The 20,009-nt window shown below is 41.4% G+C and overlaps 2 protein-coding genes across 2 annotated transcripts in view; both read right to left on the minus strand.

Annotated features, from left to right (window-relative positions):
* The window catches only part of LOC307126079 (scavenger receptor cysteine-rich type 1 protein M130-like), a gene marked incomplete at its 5' end in the record, with an annotated part of 51,820 nt that extends 45,472 nt beyond the window's left edge, over window positions 1-6,348 (minus strand). Inside the window, one exon of the mRNA XM_079816451.1 lies at window positions 6,138-6,348. Coding sequence (XP_079672577.1) covers window positions 6,138-6,348 — 211 coding nt within the window. The remainder of the gene's footprint in view (window positions 1-6,137) is intronic.
* On the minus strand, window positions 4,293-8,272 carry LOC307126048 (soluble scavenger receptor cysteine-rich domain-containing protein SSC5D-like). The gene is made up of 3 exons (XM_079816387.1): window positions 8,154-8,272; window positions 7,658-7,999; window positions 4,293-6,940 (listed from the first exon to the last, which is right to left on the minus strand). Exons 1-3 carry the CDS (start codon window positions 8,218-8,220, stop codon window positions 6,633-6,635), a joined length of 717 nt encoding a protein of 238 aa, XP_079672513.1. The 5' UTR covers window positions 8,221-8,272; the 3' UTR covers window positions 4,293-6,632.
* Between the last annotated feature and the right edge of the window lie 11,737 nt (window positions 8,273-20,009).

Raw genomic sequence — 20,009 nt, forward strand, 5'->3', positions numbered from 1 at the left:
ATCAACCTACCTGCAGAGTTCAGATCAAACCCTGATTCAACACACCTGTATGGCAAGCTGATTTAGCTTAAAGGTCCCATGGCATGAAATTTTCATTTTATGAGGTATTTCAACATTAATATGAGTTCCCCTAGCCTGAATATTGTCCCCAAGTGGATAGAAATGTTGATCGGTGTAAAACCGAGTTCTGGCTGTCTTTCTCTGCCTTTGAGAAAATGACAGGCCAGACTAGCCAGTCGCCACCTCCTCGTCCCGAAAAATTGAATGGTGGCCTCAGGCCCATCCTAGATCTCAGACATCTGAACAAAGCACTTATGACGCGCTCGTTCAAGATGCTGACAGTGAAACAAATCTTCGTGCACATTAGCCCGGGGGATTGGTTTTTCACAGTCGACCTGAAAGATGCCTACTTTCACATTCAGATAGCACCCCGTCACAGGCCATTCTTGAGATTCCCCTTCAAGGGTCAGGCTTACCAATACACAGTCCTGCCATTCGGGTTATCCCTGGCGCCTCGCACTTTTACAAAGTGCATGGACGCAGCCTTAGCCCCACTGAGGCTGAAAGGCATGCGGATACTCAACTACCTCGATGATTGGCTTGTCATAGCCCAATCAGAGGCACAGTTGACGATACACAAGTCCTAGCTCCTCAACCATCTAGAATGTTTGGGTCTCAGGATCAATATCGCCAAGAGTTCAATGTCTCCCACCCAGAATATATATTTCCTGGGTATGGCCATAGACTCAATACAGATGAAGGCGTGGCTTATGTCACAGCGGGGCCTCTCTATTCAGAACACAGCGGCGTCATTCAAAGCTGGCGCGTACGTTCCTCTCAAACGTTTTCAGAGGATGCTAGGTCTTATGGCCTCGGCAGTACTCAAACTGGGTCTATTACACATGCGCCCCGGTGATGATAGCGGTCATCCTATCGCTGAGAGCTTTCCTTTCGTACATAAAGGGTCACCACGTCCTGGTCCGAACGGACAACATGTCAGTGGTATCCTATATAAATCACCAGGACGGTCTGAAATCAGGCTCTCTACATTCCATGGCGAAACTCCTCCTTTTATGGGCAGAGCACTACCTGAGTTCCCTGAGAGCGGCTCACGTGCCAGGTATCCTGAATCAGGGTCTGGATATGTTATCCAGAAGCGGCATTCCCCCGGGGGAATGGTCCCTTCACCCGCAGACAATTCAGTTGATTTGGAGCACCTTCGGCAAGCGAAAATTTATCTTTTCGCCTCAGAAGACAATGCTCACTGCCCGATATTTTCTCCAAACACAGGGATGCGCTGGCCCATGTCTGGCCCAGACACCCTCTGTATGCTTTTCCTCCGATTGCGATGTTGCCACAGGCCATCAAAAAGATCAGGGAAACCGAATCCACAGTGCTATTAATAGCCCCGTTGTGGTAAAACCGAATGTGGGTCTCCGAACTGACTCACATGTCAGACACAGGCCCATGGCCGATTCCGCAGAGGAAAGACCTCCTCACGCAGGCTAGAGGGAAAATCTGGCATCCTTGTCCTGAACGGTGGGCCCTCCACGTATGGCCCATCAACGGATACCCGGGAACCTCTCTGAAAGAGTCCTGAATACTATTTCTGAAGCTAGAGCCCCCGCAACCAGGCGGCTCTATGCACTGAAATGGTCTGTATTCTCTAACTGGTCAGAGGTGTCAAAAGTATTCGCATTCATTACTCCGGTAGAAGTATATATACTGGGGTTTAAAAAGACTTCTGTAGAAGTTGAAGTATCAACTCAAGGTTTTTACTCAAGTAAAAGTGTAAAAGTACTGGTATTAACGCGTTTCATGGAGCGGAAGATTTGATGACTAGTTGCCTATAAATATTGTAAAGGTGCAAAAAGTTGATTTCCAGCCCAAAAACCTCACCAAATGTACATTTATATATAAAAAAAATGGTTATTGATAACATGCCTCGTCATTGATAACAATTTTGCACCTCTTACAATACTTATAGGCAACTAGTCACTCCAAGAAAAAAACCCAAAACTTTAACTGCCAAAATAATGTGATATTATTTTATTGCCATACCAATCAATGTTGATAAGTAAGTTACCATTTTATCTCCTTAAAACATAACATTGATGATTTAAAAAAAAAATCCCAGTAAAACGGATCAAATATGACTATATGTCCAGGTAGAAACTGTCAAAACGGCAATCCCTCAGAAAAACACATACATCATTTTCAATGTCAAAAGTAAGAAGCCAATTTACGTGCAAAAAGCAGGGCCGTGCAGAGAGTTCTTCAGGGGCAGGGGCTCAAATGTAAAAAAGGGGCAATATGTAAAATATATATATACGTATATATATATATCCTTATGCTCATCAAGCCTGCATTTATTTAATCAAAAATACAGAAAAAAACAGTAGCCTAATATTGTGAAATTTTATTACATTATGTTCTTTTTAACTTTTTATTAATAAAAGAATCTTGAAAATAGTATCACAGTTTCCATCATTGACATTAAATCCTCATATTAGAATGATTTCTGAATGATCATGTGACACTGAAGAGTGGAGTAATGATGCTGAAAATACAGCTGTGATCACAGGAATAAATTATATTTTAAATTATTTTAAAATAGAAAACCATTAATTTAATAATATTTCACAATATTGCTGTTTTTTATCAAATAAATGCAGGCTTGATGAACATAAGAGACTTCTTTCATAATGCTGCATAATATTCAAAAATGGTAATATAATAAAGTCCTTTCACGTAACCATTTCGCCTGCCTACACTTCACATAATAGGCCTGTATAGGTGCCGGTGGCACTTGGGGTTTGTTAACTTTGATAGTTTCATGAAATAGTAAACGGTGTATCAATATACATAAATACAAGTGAATTTAACACTACTTACCATTAATGCGACTTTTGCTGCTGCTGCATGGTTTTGTGCAGGGATTTGTTTGTTAAAATCCATTTTGTCAGTGATGCAATTTATAAAATGAGACAAACCGCAGGAAATCGTTCCACAAACGTTAGTTCGTCTGTCCATGTCATTTTCAACCGATTTCTGAATAAGAACGGAAAATTACCGCTTCACATCGCCCAATGGAATTTGAACTTGCTTTGCCAGATCACGATTGGTTGGTGTATATACATGACAAACGGGCATTGGTGAATTGTGTAATACTTTAAAATATATAATATATAGATTTGTAATTAAATCAACACATTAGCTTTGATTATGGATGAAAAAAAAATATTGGTTTACTTTTTTCCCGTAAGGCCACACACTCTCTGAAAGGACCATATTTGGCTCGAGAGCCGCTTCCGAACAGAGGAAAATCAGCTGTCAATCAAAACACACGCGACCCATAGCAACGCATTACGGCAACGCCTCAACAGAAATTGTCCGACTTTTGAGCCGTTCGTTACCATTGTATACATTGTCATGTTATAATAATTACATTTATTTAGTTTTATTGACCACAATATTATCATTGATATTTGTCTGAGAGGGGCACTTTTGATTCATTTTGAAAAAGGGCAGGGGCTTGAGCACCCAAAGCCCCCCCTTCTGCACGTGCCTGGCAAAAAGTGCCTAATAGGCCTATAGAGATTGGAAAAAGCAATAACAGGCATTTCACATGTTAATGCACACACCACTGCCAAAATGCATAATTCATTGATACTGTACAATAATCCGCCAACAAATAAATAACAACAATGCGCTTACCTTTGTGTTGCACTTTGCTTTGACAAAACTACAGTATGTCTTTCGTGAAGTACATTGCACATGCACTTAGCACAGTCAAAGAGATTAATCTTGATTTAAAGCTCTTTCAGCATCTGTCGGGGTTGCTAGTTGCAGATGTCCTGAGTGTGTATATGATGATGGACAGGAGTCACGGTTATATTTATAAAGAGTCTTCGAGTCATAGGTGTAATTCACGTTTGAGAGTTGAGTCACTCTCCCACTCTTTACTGTAGATTCAACTTACTGTATATTTATGCCACTGGCATAGCGATCACTGGAATATTCAGCTAAAGTTATCGCGCTGAAAACCCGGCTAAAGTCATGAATGAGCACGTCTGCCTGCTGATCGCTGATTGGCTGAAAGTGCGTGCTCGTCGGCGAGAACCCGCCCTATCTGGCAACACTGTGTATGATTTGTGCAGGTGCAGGCGTGATTGATCGCGTACAACCCAATAGGGTGTCGGAATGGTTTGTGTTTATCCTTCTCATCCAACCACAATCAAATTCACTCTGTCCGGATGGCGCGATTTATCTGGATAGTTGTTTTTTTTTTTATGACAAGCCGGAATGAAAACATGCCGAAATGGAATAGGAGTAACGAGGCTATTTTTAAAATGTAAGGAGTAGAAAGTACAGATAATTGCTTGAAAATTTAAGGAGTAGAAGTAAAAAGTAGGTTGAAAAATAATTACTCCAGTAAAGTATAGATACTCAAAATGTCTACTTAAGTAAGGTAACAAAGTATTTGTACTTCGTTACTTGACACCTCTGTAACTGGTGTACAGCACGAAACCTCGATGCACACTTGTGCGAGGTGGCAGAAGTGCTCGCCTTCCTTCAAGAGCTAATGGACGTGGGTCGTTCCCCCTACATGCTCAAAGTATACGTTGCAGCCATAGCAGCTTATCCAGCTTAGGTCGCGGGACAATCACGGGGGAAAAGCGAGCTTATTGTACGCTTTCTTAAAGGGGCCAGGAGGCTGAACTCGCCTCGCAACCTCCCCCCAGTCCCTATATGGGACCTTGCCACAGTGTCAGAAGCTATGAAGGGCTCCCCCTTTGAACCGCTTCAGTCTGTGAGCATAAAGCACCTCTCACTCAAAACCGCCTTTCTGCTGGCACTGGCCTCAGTCAAGCGAGTGGTTGATTTACACGCACTCTCTGCGAGTGCTTCCTGTCTTGAGTTTGGGCCTACCGACTCCAGGGTCATCCTCAAGCCAAGACATGGTTATGTTCCTAAAGTGCTTTCCACTGCCTTTAGGGCACAGGTCATTTCTCTATTGGCCCTGCCCGCGTCACAAGACGAAAAGGACGCAAATCTGCTCTGCCCAGTTAGAGCGCTGAGACTGTATCTAGAGCGTTCCGCCCCTTTCAGGCAGTCAGAACAGCTCTTCGTGTGCTTCAGTGGCCGCACTAAAGGTTATGCTGTCACGAAGCAGAGACTGTCACACTGGGTAGTAGACGCTATCTCACTGGCTTATAAGTATAAGGTCTCGTTTGCCCTATAGGCATTAAAGCCCATTCTACCAGAGGCATGGCCTCGTCGTAGGCACGTCATGTGGCATACCGCTGGAAGATATCTGTGGGACGGCAGGCTGGGCCTCTCCGTCCACTTTTATCAGATTTTATAAACTGGAAGTCCCTGCTCTACAAGCTGGGATTCTCTCGATTTAATAGGTATTGCCTGTTATTATTAACTAAGACCCGATTTCTTCCAGTCTTCCTGTTATACACATATAAACTGTGTTCACAAGCATGAGTTATACTACATAACTATAAGACCCGGTCATAGTTTCTAGAATCATATGGCCCGATTCTATCTTGCCTATATATTCATTATGCCCTTATAGGAGGCCCACTTTGTTTGCCTCCCTGGGACTCACTGTTAAAAATGTAAATATTATGCAATTGGTTAAGACAGCGGTTCTCAAAAATATCCTGGAGTACCACCAGCGCTGCATATTTTTTAATGTCTCCCTATATCTGACACACACATTTCAGGTCTTGTAGTCTCTACTAATGAGCTCATGAGTTGAATCATGTATGATGGATGAGGGAGACAAACAAAATGTGCAGGGCTGGTGGTTCTCCAGGAGAGGTTAGAGAACCGCTGGTTTAAGATATTTCTCCTTTTATAGAACCTTTTTGGCAAAAGGGTCATTTAAAATTGAGTCAAGAATCCAAACAGAAACCCACTGAACCTTTTTTTCTAGGAGTGAATATCCCTTTCTGATTATCCCTGATGATCACCTGATGATAGTTTTATGCATTAAACTCGTTGCCACAAGAAAAATATATGATTTCCTCAACAACAGAATTAAAATTTAAATACTTTTTGGTGAAAAGAGGACAATTTTAGTAATGTAATATCAAGGTGAGGTACTGTACAAAGCTGTTTACCTGAGCAGATGACTCCAGAATCATCAGTATGATTACAGTTGCTTTTACCCCATCCTGTTGATCCACAGTTCTTCAGTGTGGACTCTGATCCAGTACAAGTGACAAAACTCATCCAGATTGGTCCTGATCCTGGTCCAAAATGAGCATCACCCAGAGCATCTACAGGTTCTCCACAGTCCAGCTCTCTACACACCACTGCAGCATCAGCCATATCCCAGTCCTCATCACACACTGTTCTCCACTGACCTCTATGAAGAACCTCCACTCTACCAGCACAGCGACTGTGACCACCAACCAACCTCACATTCACATGGACTGTATAGTAAACAAAGAAGGAGAGATAATAATTAAAAGTTAGAAAAAGAAAGAGTTAAAATAATCACACAAAGAGAGAGAGAGAGATAAAATCTTTCAGTCAAAGATTTCACATTAGATTTTATAGTAGTATAGATAGTTTTATAGTATAGTATAGATTTTAAGTAAAATAATTCCACTTTAACCTGCACACACCAGTCCAACATCACTATCATGAGAACAGTTGTGTTGATGTGATGGTGATGTTGGACAGAAGTGAATCTGAGACTCGTTTCCTCTGCACTGAATCTCTTGTGTCCACATCTGAGCGTCTCCTTTACCAAAAGCAGCTTCTCCCAGCACCTGTACAGGAGCTCCACAGTCCAGCTCTCTACACACAACCTCTGCATCCTGCTGGTCAAAGGCAGCAGCACACACTGACACCCATGACTGACCATCAAGTATCTCTAACCTCCCAGAGCAGCGAGAACCTCCAACCAGCCTGACTTCTGAAAGAATCCAGATCATTTAAATGATTAAAAGAAAGAAAGAAAGAAAGAAAGAAAGAAAGAAACTTGTTGTACACAATGCATGAAAAAATATTTTATAGATTTCTAATATCATATTTTATTTGTAAGAGAAACACCACATGTTGTATATTAAAAAAAGACAATTAAAATCTAAAAATTTTAAAAAGTGAAAAAGATATTACATTTTTTATTTATTTATTAGCATACACGTTTAAGTGAGATACAGAGAAACAGCAGTGAATGAGTGTTTAAACTTAGTTGTGATTTGAGGACAGTAAGATTTAGTTTGGGGAAAAAATATTCAGCAAAGATGCATTCAATTGTTTAATGACTGTAAAATGACAGTAAAGTAATTTAGAATAATACAAAATATTTCTGTTTCAAATAAATGCTTTAAACTCAAAGAATTCATTAAAATGAATTACAGCACAACCATTTTCAACTGTCAAATCTCAGATTTGGAGGATCATGTGACACTGAAGACAGGGGTAAAATAGAAAACAGTTATTTGTAACTGTAATAATAGTACTGTTTATGGTGGGCATAAGCAACTTGTTTCAAAAACAATCTTACTGAAACTTTTGAATGCTGTGTATACATTTTTTTTTTTTTTTTTTTTTAACATTTTATGAAGTTTGTGAAGAGCAGGGCTATTTTTAGCGATGTAATATTATGGTGCAAAATGGAGCAGTTTACCTGAGCAGATGACTCCAGCATCTTTACTATGATTACAGGTGTTTTTACCCCATCCTGATGACCCACAGTTCTTTAGTGTAGACTCTGATCCAGTACACATGACATCATTCATCCAGACTCGTCCTGATCCTGGTCCAAAGTACGCATCACCCAGAGCATCTACAGGTTCTCCACAGTCCAGCTCTCTACACACCACTGACGCTTCAGACATATCCCAGCCAAAACCACACACTGTTCCCCACTGACCTCTATGAAGAACCTCCACTCTACCAGCACAGCGACTGTGACCACCAACCAACCTCACATTCACAATGTCCTTTTGTGCAACAGAAAAATTACAGACTGCGAGAGAGAAAGAAGGAAAAAAAATAATTAACAACAAAGCACAAAATATAAATAATATGTGCCAGTTAGACAGCAAGCAGCTGCAGTATCTTATTGCATATAAATGTTTGAATTGAGATAATTTCTTCCTCAACTGAAAGTATAAACTTACCAGCGGTGATGAGTTTGATTAGAAACATCAGATTCCTCATCATTGTCTTATGTCGGACACACGCCATTTCATCAGCCCAGAACGCAGCACAAGTTTCTTTTCTGTTCCTCTAAGACACTGAAGAAACTGGGTACTGTCAGCCCTCCTAAAGAGGAGAGCCCTAAAACTTTCCAATCAGGTTCATCATTACCTTATTAGACACAACAGAGGAAACCATCAAACAACTGCAGTGACAAATCAGAGGAGGCATTTCTGATTTTCACCATATATATAAAAAATACGTCAGTTCTGAAAATAACTCCTCCTCCATATCAAGACACTTCAGTGAGGATGCACACACACACACACACACACACACACACACACACACACACACACACACACACACACACACACACACACACACACACACACACACACACACACACACACACACACACACACACACACACACACACACACACACACACACACACACACACACACACACACACACACACACACACACACACACCTGCCAGATGCAAAAAATAGTCACACATCATTTGGGAGTCTTTGAAGATTTCAGAGAGAGGAAGCACCGCATGTTATATACAGCATCAGAACCAAACACCTGCTGATACAGACACTGATAGCGGCTGAATTCAAACATCATAATATGCAACAAAAATATTATATACCAGATTATATATATAAATATTTCAATTTACAGGACTATATAATTGTAATAATAACCACAAAACATAATTTCTGTCTCAAATTAAAGCTAAATTTGCAACCCTGTTACCCATTCTAGCATATTATTAATTTGTTTTATACATTTTAATGTTCATTGTTAGAAAAGCCCACAGATCAGTTGCAAATAAAAAGGTTTTATTCACTATAGCAACTACAGCAAACAGAGAACCTAGCAGCCTTGGACAATGGGCATGTGAATTTATTGTGACAATGCATTACTCACCCATAAGATGGCAGCAAAGCACTACTTCTAAATACAGGCAGACACGCAATATTTAATACCTTAATGCAGGGAGGCCCAATCCTGAAGATCAACCTACCTGCAGAGTTCAGATCAAACCCTGATTCAACACACCTGTATGGCAAGCTGATTTAGCTTAAAGGTCCCATGGCATGAAATTTTCATTTTATGAGGTATTTCAACATTAATATGAGTTCCCCTAGCCTGAATATTGTCCCCAAGTGGATAGAAATGTTGATCGGTGTAAAACCGAGTTCTGGCTGTCTTTCTCTGCCTTTGAGAAAATGACAGGCCAGACTAGCCAATCCTGAAGTCTCCTGTTATGACGTCCAAGCAGGAATGGTTACCTCCCTTTCCTCCACCCAGAGAATTTGGCACACCCATGCAAATGCTCGAGAGATCATGGCTTGTGAACGAGTGAATGCTGGCAGTTTCTCAGTGTTTGGATGTACAAATGAAAACAGAAGTGTTTTTTCAGTTCCTTCTGATCTGTCATCAGTGATTTCTTATGTGTAGATAATTTTTTATTATTCGTGCACACACTGCGGCTTCTCTCTCTCCCGACAGAACGGTGTTTTCGTGTTTTCTATCTTGTGAGTCAGTGTTTTTGTACGTCCTCGTCAGGGACGTCGTTAGGCCTATTTTAGGGGGGCTGAAGCTACCCCAAAATGTTCCTAAGCCCCCCTAAATGATAATAAGAACAACAATAACAATTAGATTTATCAATAACCGTATCCTCATTCATATTTAGATGCAACAAATTATATATATCCAGCTACAAAAAATAGCCGAAAAGTCGGAAGTTGGACAGAACTACAAAGAGTGTTGTGCTATGAAGATGATGCACCGCGTCTCGTTGCATATTGGTGTGAACTGTGGCAGCTTTCAGAGCGTGAAGACCGGAGCGCTACTGCAATTAACTGTAAAATAAAGAGGCATTACAAAACAAAACAAAAACGATAACTAACCAAATCTGTAATGTGTTTGGCAAAACGAACTAAAATAAAATGATAGATTAAATGTCCTTAGTTTTCGTCTTTATCAATGTCTTTCATAGAGCAAATAACGTTCAGCTGCAATTCCTTTCGCTGCGTCTCTTACTCACGCGCGCCCCACACACACACACACACACACACACACACACACACACCGCTGTCTTCTTGAGAACGAGTGTTCGACGTTGAAAGCAAGTTCGCGAAAGGTTGGTATCTCGTGAACACCTTTACACAATCACACATTAAAAAGTGGTATAAAATATTTTAAATTCAGAATATAATTTTGTCAGTGTGTTAATGTCGACCCGAGATGTGGACCTACTTTAGAAAGTTAACTAGTCGCAAGTTTGAGGTAAAATGCACTTGGGTTGTCGATGTCAAAACACAATATAAGCTGTGATTCAAATATTAAATAATGTTATGTCATTAGGCTATTGTGAGAGATATTTTGTGATTATTTTGTAATATGTAAATTGAGTAATTTGGTTGGCTGTTCATGTTTGATGCAATGGTGACGTTTTAAATACGTATGGGGAATTGGTGCGCTGACATGCGCAGTTATTGTTATATGTAAAAAAGGGGGATGCGCAAAGAAAAAAAAAGTGAGTTGGACTGGTGTGCACATAGGTCGCACAATATGAGCTCTGACAAATAAAGTCCCTAAAGATGCCTCTTTCCGTGTATGCCTGCATTATTACGTTGGACCCATTGACAAGAGACTGGAGCTTACTCGGGTGATGCATATCCCCTCTTACATTTTGGTGGCAGCGGGTTTGGACGACGTGCATGGCGCGTGAGTGAACTCTCTTCGGCGGGTGTTGAATGCGTTGGATGTGGTATCACGGCGGTGGACGATAACAAGCTCAATATTTCTGCTTTATGTTACCCCCGAGTCGCGACGTTTATTTTGCTTGGTGCTTCAACCGTGGACAAGTTTATTTGTGAGGTTTTTCACAGCGGCCAGATCACAGAGGATTACAGTGCCAGTTTGACTGCGAACTTCAAAGACACACGATGACTCGAACGGTAATCATTGTTTAATTTGATGGACTTTGCGGGACATTTTATTAGTTTTGAATACAGAGAGAAGTTACTGAACTGTATTGTAAAATGAGTGAAGCAGATTCAGCACGTGATTTGCCTGGCACAAGTAGCTCGCATGGGGTGCAGCGTTTCCATGGACATTTTCCGCCCATCTTTTTGGGGGATGGGAAAGAAGATTTTCTTCACTGGTGTAGACGATTTGAAGTGACTGTGGAGGCTAGCGCCGATTTTGATGATGCCCGATTAGCTAAGTTTTTGCCAACCTGTCTCGGTGGTACTGCTTTTAGCTACTGGGACAGTTTGCCTAGTGACATCAAGAAGGACTATAAACAAGTGAAAGAAAAAATGAAAGATGTTTTTGGCAAACGAGTTTATCTATCCACATTTCAAAGTTATGTTAACGCACGTACACGTCTGCCTGGCGAGGCTCTCCAGGTGTTTGCAGCAGAAATTAGCCACTTGGTGGATGAAGCTTTTCCCACTTACGAGGTTAATGCAAAGAACGGAGAAAAATTCAGGCGTTTCATTGCTGGAATTGAGCCATATCTTCAGCTTCGCATACATGAACAAGGTGTAGACACATTGGATGCTGCTCTTACGCTGGCACTGCAGATTGAGCAGGCGCACCAGGCCAGCAAAGTACTGCTGCCATCGCACGCACAGCAGTGGACTTCTTCAACAGGAGGAGCCTTTCCTGGATCAAACATTCTTCCACATACAGTACCTACCTCTTCTTATTCTGCAGTATCTACAGGACTTCCTGCGGTTCACTCAGCTACATCAGGGGACTTCATGAAGCTTCAACGGACCTTGGAAAGTTTGACAGAGAGAGTGGATCAACTTCAGCTCGAAGTCAGCAGACAGAGGTATGCCAACAGATACCCCACTTCACCGGATCGTCAGTGTCGCAGCCTTACCCCTGATGATTCAAGAGGACGCACATCTGAACGTCGCAGGTATGACAGACATTCATTTAATGACTCTAACTCTTTTGATGAACAACATAGACCTTCATACAGAGACTCTAGTGGCAACAGGGACTATTATGAAGCGCGCAGACACGATGGCTTTCGTGATCAAAGTCCTAGGATGTCACAGCAACGGGGCCAACGCATCACAGCTCGAGACTCCCTGGATCGTTCTTCTCGTTCCGACCGTGGTCGGGGCGACAGGTCATCGGATGGCTACTCAACAAAGCGGCTTATGCCTGGCTCACACTACAGGAGTTTTAGGCCGATTTATGCCCGATTTACCCCCTCCCGAGAATCTGAGAAAAATCTTGTCGAGGACCTCGATCGGTTCCGATGTTCGGCGCAGATTATCTGGTAATATGAGGCGTTCACAGATCGAATCTTGCACCTCCCGATCTGCTCGCAGACACATCGGGGCCGCCCCGATAATATCAAACATGTTTGATATCTAGGATTATAAATCGGGCGTAAAACTATGATTACGTCAGTACTTCCACAATAGCCAATGAGAGACAGGTCTACAAGGAGACGGGAGTGACGGAAGGTTTGAAGGAAGTTTTGAAAATGTCAACCGCGAAAGCAGCTGTACGGGTCCGGTGGACAACGGAGATGGAAGAACGGATGGTGGAGATGTGGCAACAGTATGAGTGTCTATTTAATGTCTCCTCAAAAGAATACCACAACCGGAGCGACAAAGAGAAGAGCTGGGGAGAGATCGCTTCAGATTTGAACGTACGTTACCGGGTGAGTGTAAAAAGTTGCTAGCGCACTAGCTAGCAAATGTAAACATTAGATCTAGGTCAATTATCATCTGCTACATTCAGGTCTAACAAAAGATGAATTGCACAGTTTGTTTGAATAATATTACTAATATTTTAATATATTAATTCAGTTGAATTTAGAGAGGAAACACAGTGTATGTCAGTGTCAGTGTATATTTTCAGTGGAGGAGGTGAAAACAAGAGCAACAACATTACGGACACAATACACCAAGCTTCTCAAACCTAAACCAAGTGGGAGTGGGGAGAAAGGGCTCACTCATAAGCTCCTGCCTCCTCAGGGTCCTGCAGAGCCTCAAAACTATTTCAGGTTGTTAGAAGATTTGGATGAATAGTTGCAGATAAAATATGCAGTACGATATACACAAAGTTCATCACACATGCACAAAACTTCATTAAAGGGATAGTTCACCCAAAAAATGAATATTCTGTCATTACTTCACCCTCATGTTGTTCCAAACCTGTTTATGACAAAATATTCATTTTTGGGGGAACTATCCCTTTAACACCTGAAATGTATGACTATGGCATTTGAGGTTACTGTAAGAGATGTGTAGTTCAAAGTGAAAGCTTTTGAAAGTTTTATGAATGAATGAATATTTTAAAATGTTGAGTTGGCAGTTTAATACTTTTGTATGTTGAAAATAATTGAATAAAGAACTGAAATGTGATCATGAATACTGTCTTTATTTTAATAATAGCTAATAGACATGCTGTGAGTTTAAATTATAATTTGTTTTGAAATAATTGCAATATTTAAATACCACAAAAATATAAATGATGTAATCTTCTAACTATGTACATTGCTGTGCTACACCTAGCTAACGCTTATATTTATTTTCTTTTGTTTTTATTGCTACAAAGAATAAGTATTAATACAGCAAGTTGCCGCGACACACTATCCATTTTGTTTACAGCGCTTCCCCGTGAGATCGCGTCACGTGACGTGCTAAATCTGGCAAGATAATCTTAATAACATTTTGTAGTGTGTGATGCTTCACGAATTTCAAATCTTGTAGTGTGAGCAAGTTTAAGATTTGAGGGAAGAAAATCTGCAAAGATTCTCCTGAAGTGTGTGCTGCAACCAGATTTTACAATCGGATAGGATTTTAAAACTCCTGTAGTGTGAGCCAGGCTTAATATGTAAAGTAAATATTCCCCCGCAAATGACCTACCATATTTCGCCAAACACAGAGGCCCTGTGATAATATTAGTCCCGTGCGAATCGGCATCTCTGTGATTTGGCCGGGTTTAGGCGGATCGTATATCATTTTTGCAAGGTTTTTGTTTCCTGTGTGCATTTTTATCTTTATCTTTAACGAAGAATGGCACTAGGCTGCATAAAATGCGCACCGTTATGAATTCCCGTGCGGCCGCGCGGATTATACTTTCACTTTAGAATGAGCATCAATTTGGGAGTAAATTGCTTGAATGGTGTGTTTAATATTCTTACTGAAAAACACAAAAACAGAAAATGACAATGACAAACTCGCTTGAATGGGCGCTTTTACATTTAAGTTTGAAACTGAATCTTCCGCCGTATATATTATATTGCTCAGTTCAGTTTTTAATTGTAGCGTCTGTTCTCTAACTTAACTAAATTATTATTTTTATTACTATAAAACAATCAAAATGATATTGATACGACTGTTTATAATTTCATACAGCTATATCTATAACGAAAAAAACATTAAGTCTTGACATCATATCCGGGAGATAAGTCAGTAAATTCGAGTAAAATCACAGGCTTTGCTTATCCCGTGCGAATGCGCCACGCAAAATTCAGATGTGGGGAGTAATTTCTAAATCACACGAGGTCCCCAGATAATACTAAATCCCGTGCGAATACTAGGGCTTATGATAGTAATATAAGGTAAATTTGACCTCCATTTCTCGCTGAAGAACTGACAGTCCATGTTGATCCCGTCTCCCCAACCATTTTCTCATCCACACTCGTTTATTCTTACGCTTTTGTTTTTTTTTTCACAACAAGCGACCATTATTGATAGAGCAAGTTTTCGGTTTACAGTATCCATTTTCCCCGATTCCGATCTGCTGCGTAGATCACGTGACACGCTTCCTCTGGCACGATAATCTTAATAACATTTTGTAGTGTGTGATGCTTCACGAATTTCAAATCTTGTAGTGTGAGCATGTTTAAGATTTGAGGGAAGAAAATCTGCAAAGATTCTCCTGAAGTGTGTGCTGCAACCAGATTTTACAATCGGATAGGATTTTAAAACTCCTGTAGTGTGAGCCAGGCATTAGTCACCGATCTCCAAGTCCTGGACATGTGCGTTTCGAGTCTCCTTCACGTGGTCATCAGGGCCAGGGAAACTACCAGTAGTTGACAATGAGGGCCAATTGCCAACTGCTACTGACACCAGGCCCATTGGTAATGTTGAACATCATGTGACTTCAGAGACTGGTCAGGTTGTGACACAAAATGTATCACTTGTAATCGAAGACACAGTAGTTCAGGCATTTGTCGATACTGGTGCTGATGTTTCTCTGATAAGTGAAGATTTCAGAATGTCTACTCCAACTTTACGTCAAAGACCCTTGGTGAAACAGTTCATACCTCTGACATCTATTTCTGGTGACACTTTAGATTCAGTGGGTACTTTGGGTAAACGTACAGTGTCACATTCATTTCAAGTGATCAGAAATTGCTCAAAAGCAGTTGTACTTGGTTGGGACTTTTTGTCTATGCACAAGATTGTGATTAACATGTGTAACATGTCTTTTGACATAGGTGATGACTCCTTATCCTTTGTAAGTGTAGACCACCATAACCTGAAACTTGTGGATGTCACAGTGGCGACCACTACGGTTGTTCCTGCCCTGTCGGAAGCCATAATTTCTGCAAAACTTGCATCACATCAAGCAGGGTTACAACCAAATGGCTACACTGGTGTGTTTGAGCCTCACTATCGTGAAGACTCAAAGGTAGGGTTTGCATGGACTGTGACAAAAGCAGATAAGGGGTCAATTTATCTGAAAGTTGTCAATCCTTCTGCAGATGACATTTCCTTGTACAGTGGCACTCCAATTGGTACTTTTCACTCGGTTTCTGAGGGTGATCAGGATGGTTTTGTGATCGTTGATAAAACTGTGAATAATGTGAGCGTTCAAAATACTGTTGTGTCCAGTCAAGCGTCAATGCCCAAGTCACCTGTACTGCCTGATCTCTCTAACACTGAGTTATCTGTGACACAGCAAAAGAGTCTAACAGATTTGCTAACCTCTTTCTCTGATGTATTCAGTCAGCATGCTCAGGACTACGGTAGAACCAGCTTGGTTACCCACAAAATCAGGACCATAGATGACACTCCCATTTCCCAGCGAGCGTACAGGACTTCTCCTGCTCTCAAGGCAGAAATTCACCGTCAGGTAGAAACCCTTAAAACACAGGATATACTAGAGGATAGTGATAGTCCTTGGTCAAGTCCAGTAGTTATGGTGAGGAAGAAGGACAATACCTACAGATTTTGCGTTGACTATCGCAAATTGAATTCCGTAACCATTACTGACGCGCACCCGTTGCCCAGGGTGGATGATAGTCTTGATGCATTATCTGGGTCTCAGTATTTTTCTACTATGGACATGTCTTCGGGTTATTGGCAAGTATTAGATCCAAATGACAGAAAAAAGACGGCCTTTACCACTGGAGATGGACTATATCATTTTAAGGTGATGCCTATGGGCCTGAAAAATAGTCCGCCTACATTTCAAAGGCTAATGGAATTAGTCCTGAGAGGTTTGCATTGGACAAAGTGTGTCATTTATTTAGATGACATCATCTGTATGGGTAAAGATTTTGAGGATCACATGAAAAACCTCACAGACATTTTGACTAGGTTTAGGGAAGCAGGTCTTAAGCTTAATCCTACGAAGTGTCATTTCTGCAAGGCATCGGTAACGTACATGGCTCATGTTGTCTCAAAGGATGGGTTGGCTCTGGATCCAGCTCATAGCCAGAAAGTAAGAGATTGGCCGACTCCTAAATCTGCTACTGAGGTACGAGGATTTTTGGGCTTGTGTAGTTATTACCGGCGCTTTGTTCAAGACTATGCTTTTAAGGCTCAACCCTTACACAGACTAACCCACAAAGATGTTCAATTTGAGTGGACTGATAAGTGCTCTGCAGCCTTTCTGCAATTGAAAGAAGCTTTAACATCGCCTCCCATCATGGCATTCCCTAATTTTGATCAATTGTTTATACTGAGTACAGATGCGTCTAATACAGCGATTGGTGCTGTCTTGTGTCAAATTCAAGACGGTAAAGAGCGAGTTGTTGCATACGCTAGTCACGTACTTACCTCGACTGAACGAAAATGGTCCACTTATGATAAGGAACTGTGGGCAATAGTTTGGTCATTCAGGCATTTTCGACACTACTTGAGTAACTGCTCTTTTACAATTGTCACCGATCACAAACCTCTTGTTGGCCTGAGGAAATTGAAGTTTGACATTGATCCCACAGGACGTAGAGGTCGCTGGGCTATGGAGCTTGATCCGTATGAATGGGTGATCGTTCACAAAGATGGCAAGAGCCATACTAATGCGGATGCCATGTCTCGAATTCCTGTAGATTCATCTCTGACTCCAAAACCCCTCACACAGACAGTATCCATTCAAACAGATGACTTGCCTGTCACTTCTCAGTCGGCTGTTTTTGCTAGTGCCAACCGTACAGAAAGTCAGCCTAAGGTGGTGTCACAAATTTGTCTGACCGAATGTGAAATTGAAGGCCATTTTTCTGAGTCTACTGTAAATAGGTTGTGTACCTCTTTGGGTGATGAGGGAAAAGACATTGCATACTATCAGAAAACAGATCCTTTGCTCTCACAGGTCTACAGTTGGGTTGAAAATCAGAAGAGACCTAATCTTAGGCATGTAAAAGGGAAATTGAGACAACTTTGGTGGCAGTTTCCACGTATGGTGTTGAAGGGTGAAGTGCTGTGTCGTACAGCCTGTAGTGCTCCAGGTAAACCTCAAACTTATCAGGTGGTCATTCCTGATGTTCTTATTCAGGACATGTTATATTATTTGCATGGCAATCCCTGTGCTGGACACTACAGTGCTGAACGCACACTGAAAAGAGCTCAGAGTTTGTGTTTCTGGCCAGGAATGAGAAGTGTCATAGAACAGCATTGTGAGTCGTGTGAAGCTTGTGAGTCTCGGAAAAAGCCTGTTCCTCAGCGAAGGGCACCGCTACAGTCGATTAGTGCTGTGAGACCTTTTCAGTTTGTGTGTACTGATATTACAGAACTGCCTGTCACATCCAGTGGTAATAGGTATGTGTTGGTAGTGCAAGATCATTTCACTAAATATGTCAACGCATATCCTATGGTGGACCAAAAAGCCAGTACAGTGGCACGGTTGTTGTGTGAACAGTACATACCTGAACACGGAGTTCCGGAGGAATTGGTCTCTGATCAGGGACGGCAGTATGAGTCAGAGATTTTGCAGGACATCTGTAAGAGATTAAAAATAAAAAAGAAGAGAACTACGCCTTACCACCCTCGTGGTAACGGAATGGTAGAACGGTTCAATAGAACTTTGAAGGATCAGTTAGCTAAGGTTCTCTTTTGCAGTGATGGCGAGTGGGACCAGTACTTGTCTGCAGTTGTACTGTCATTTAATGCTACACCTCATTCTAGCACTGGGTACTCACCGTTCTTCTTGGCTCATGGTCGTGAACCTCGGTTACCAGCACATGTACGGCTTGATTCCCCTTCAGGTGAAGCTGTGGACACTCCGCAGACTTACGGTTCAGCTCTAGTCAATCGTATGGAAACAGTGTTCCAAGAAGTGCTTAACACTAGTGCTGATCAGAGACTCAAACGTGAGTACTACTTTAATAGGTATGAGAAATTCAGGCCTTTTAATGTCGGTGACCTGGTGTGGGTGAATGATCCGACCACACAAAGAAAGAAACTTGAGCCAAAATGGACAGGACCATATCGGGTGGTTACGGTGGACATGGCTGGCGTGATTTACACCGTGTTGGATTTGAGAAATGAAAATGCAGAACCTAAGGTGGTTCACTATGAATGCTTAAAACCTTTCAGGTCCAGGTGGAAGGAACCAACTTTTACTTCTACATGTGATGGTCGAGAGGCGGACAGAAGGGTTCAGGGGTTGAGACCACTATACACAGCTTTGTCTGGTTCTCTCCCTTTGTCATCAGGAGTGCCTCTGGGTAGTGAAAATGGGGCTCCTGTACTCTCCTCTGTTCCTCATATACGTAGGCCTTCAGGTCGCATGGTGCGAGTTCCTCAGTCTGTACGGCAGCCATTTCAATTGGTTGAACATGCCTCTTCAGTAGTTGGGCAGCAGGCATCTGAAGCTGTGGTCACTCGTTCTGGACGTGTGGTTAAAAGGCCTAAGAAGTTTTCTTGTTAAAAAAAAAAAAAAGTGTATATATTGTATTTTTTTGTTATAGGTTCCAATGTTTTACAATGTAAGAACAAGCAGTTCCATAATTACATTTGTATATTTTGTTCCCCTATCTTGCACAAAATCTGTGACATTTCAAAAGGAAAAAATTTGAGAGATATTTTGTTCTTTGCATATTTGAAATGAGGACATTTCTTTTTCTAAGGGGGGAAAAATGTGAGAGATATTTTGTGATTATTTTGTAATATGTAAATTGAGTAATTTGGTTGGCTGTTCATGTTTGATGCAATGGTGACGTTTTAAATACGTATGGGGAATTGGTGCGCTGACATGCGCAGTTATTGTTATATGTAAAAAAGGGGGATGCGCAAAGAAAAAAAAAGTGAGTTGGACTGGTGTGCACATAGGTCGCACAATATGAGCTCTGACAAATAAAGTCCCTAAAGATGCCTCTTTCCGTGTATGCCTGCATTATTACGTTGGACCCATTGACAAGAGACTGGAGCTTACTCGGGTGATGCATATCCCCTCTTACACTATTGTACAGAGTAAAGCTGTAGGTTTAGGTTTAGCTGTAGGATTTGTATTTTAGCTAAAAAATTGGTTGTGTGCGGTTCTGTGTAATTAAATAGCATTCTGTGGACAACTTATCTTATATAGAGAGGAATTAATTATAGTATGCT

The sequence above is a fragment of the Gobio gobio genome, assembly GCF_949357685.1.
Source record: "Gobio gobio genome assembly, chromosome: 5".
Taxonomy (NCBI): Eukaryota; Metazoa; Chordata; class Actinopteri; order Cypriniformes; family Gobionidae; genus Gobio; species Gobio gobio.

What these genes read in the sequence shown, in the direction of transcription:
- LOC307126048 (XM_079816387.1), bottom strand. Translation starts at nt 8,220, where the DNA reads ATGGCGTGTGTCCGACATAAGACAATGATGAGGAATCTGATGTTTCTA. An exon ending in AATCAAACTCATCACCGCTG is followed by an intron (nt 8,000 to 8,153) that starts GTAAGTTTATAC and finishes TCTCTCTCGCAG; the next exon opens with TCTGTAATTTTTCTGTTGCA. An exon ending in TGCTGGAGTCATCTGCTCAG is followed by an intron (nt 6,941 to 7,657) that starts GTAAACTGCTCC and finishes GGATTCTTTCAG; the next exon opens with AAGTCAGGCTGGTTGGAGGT.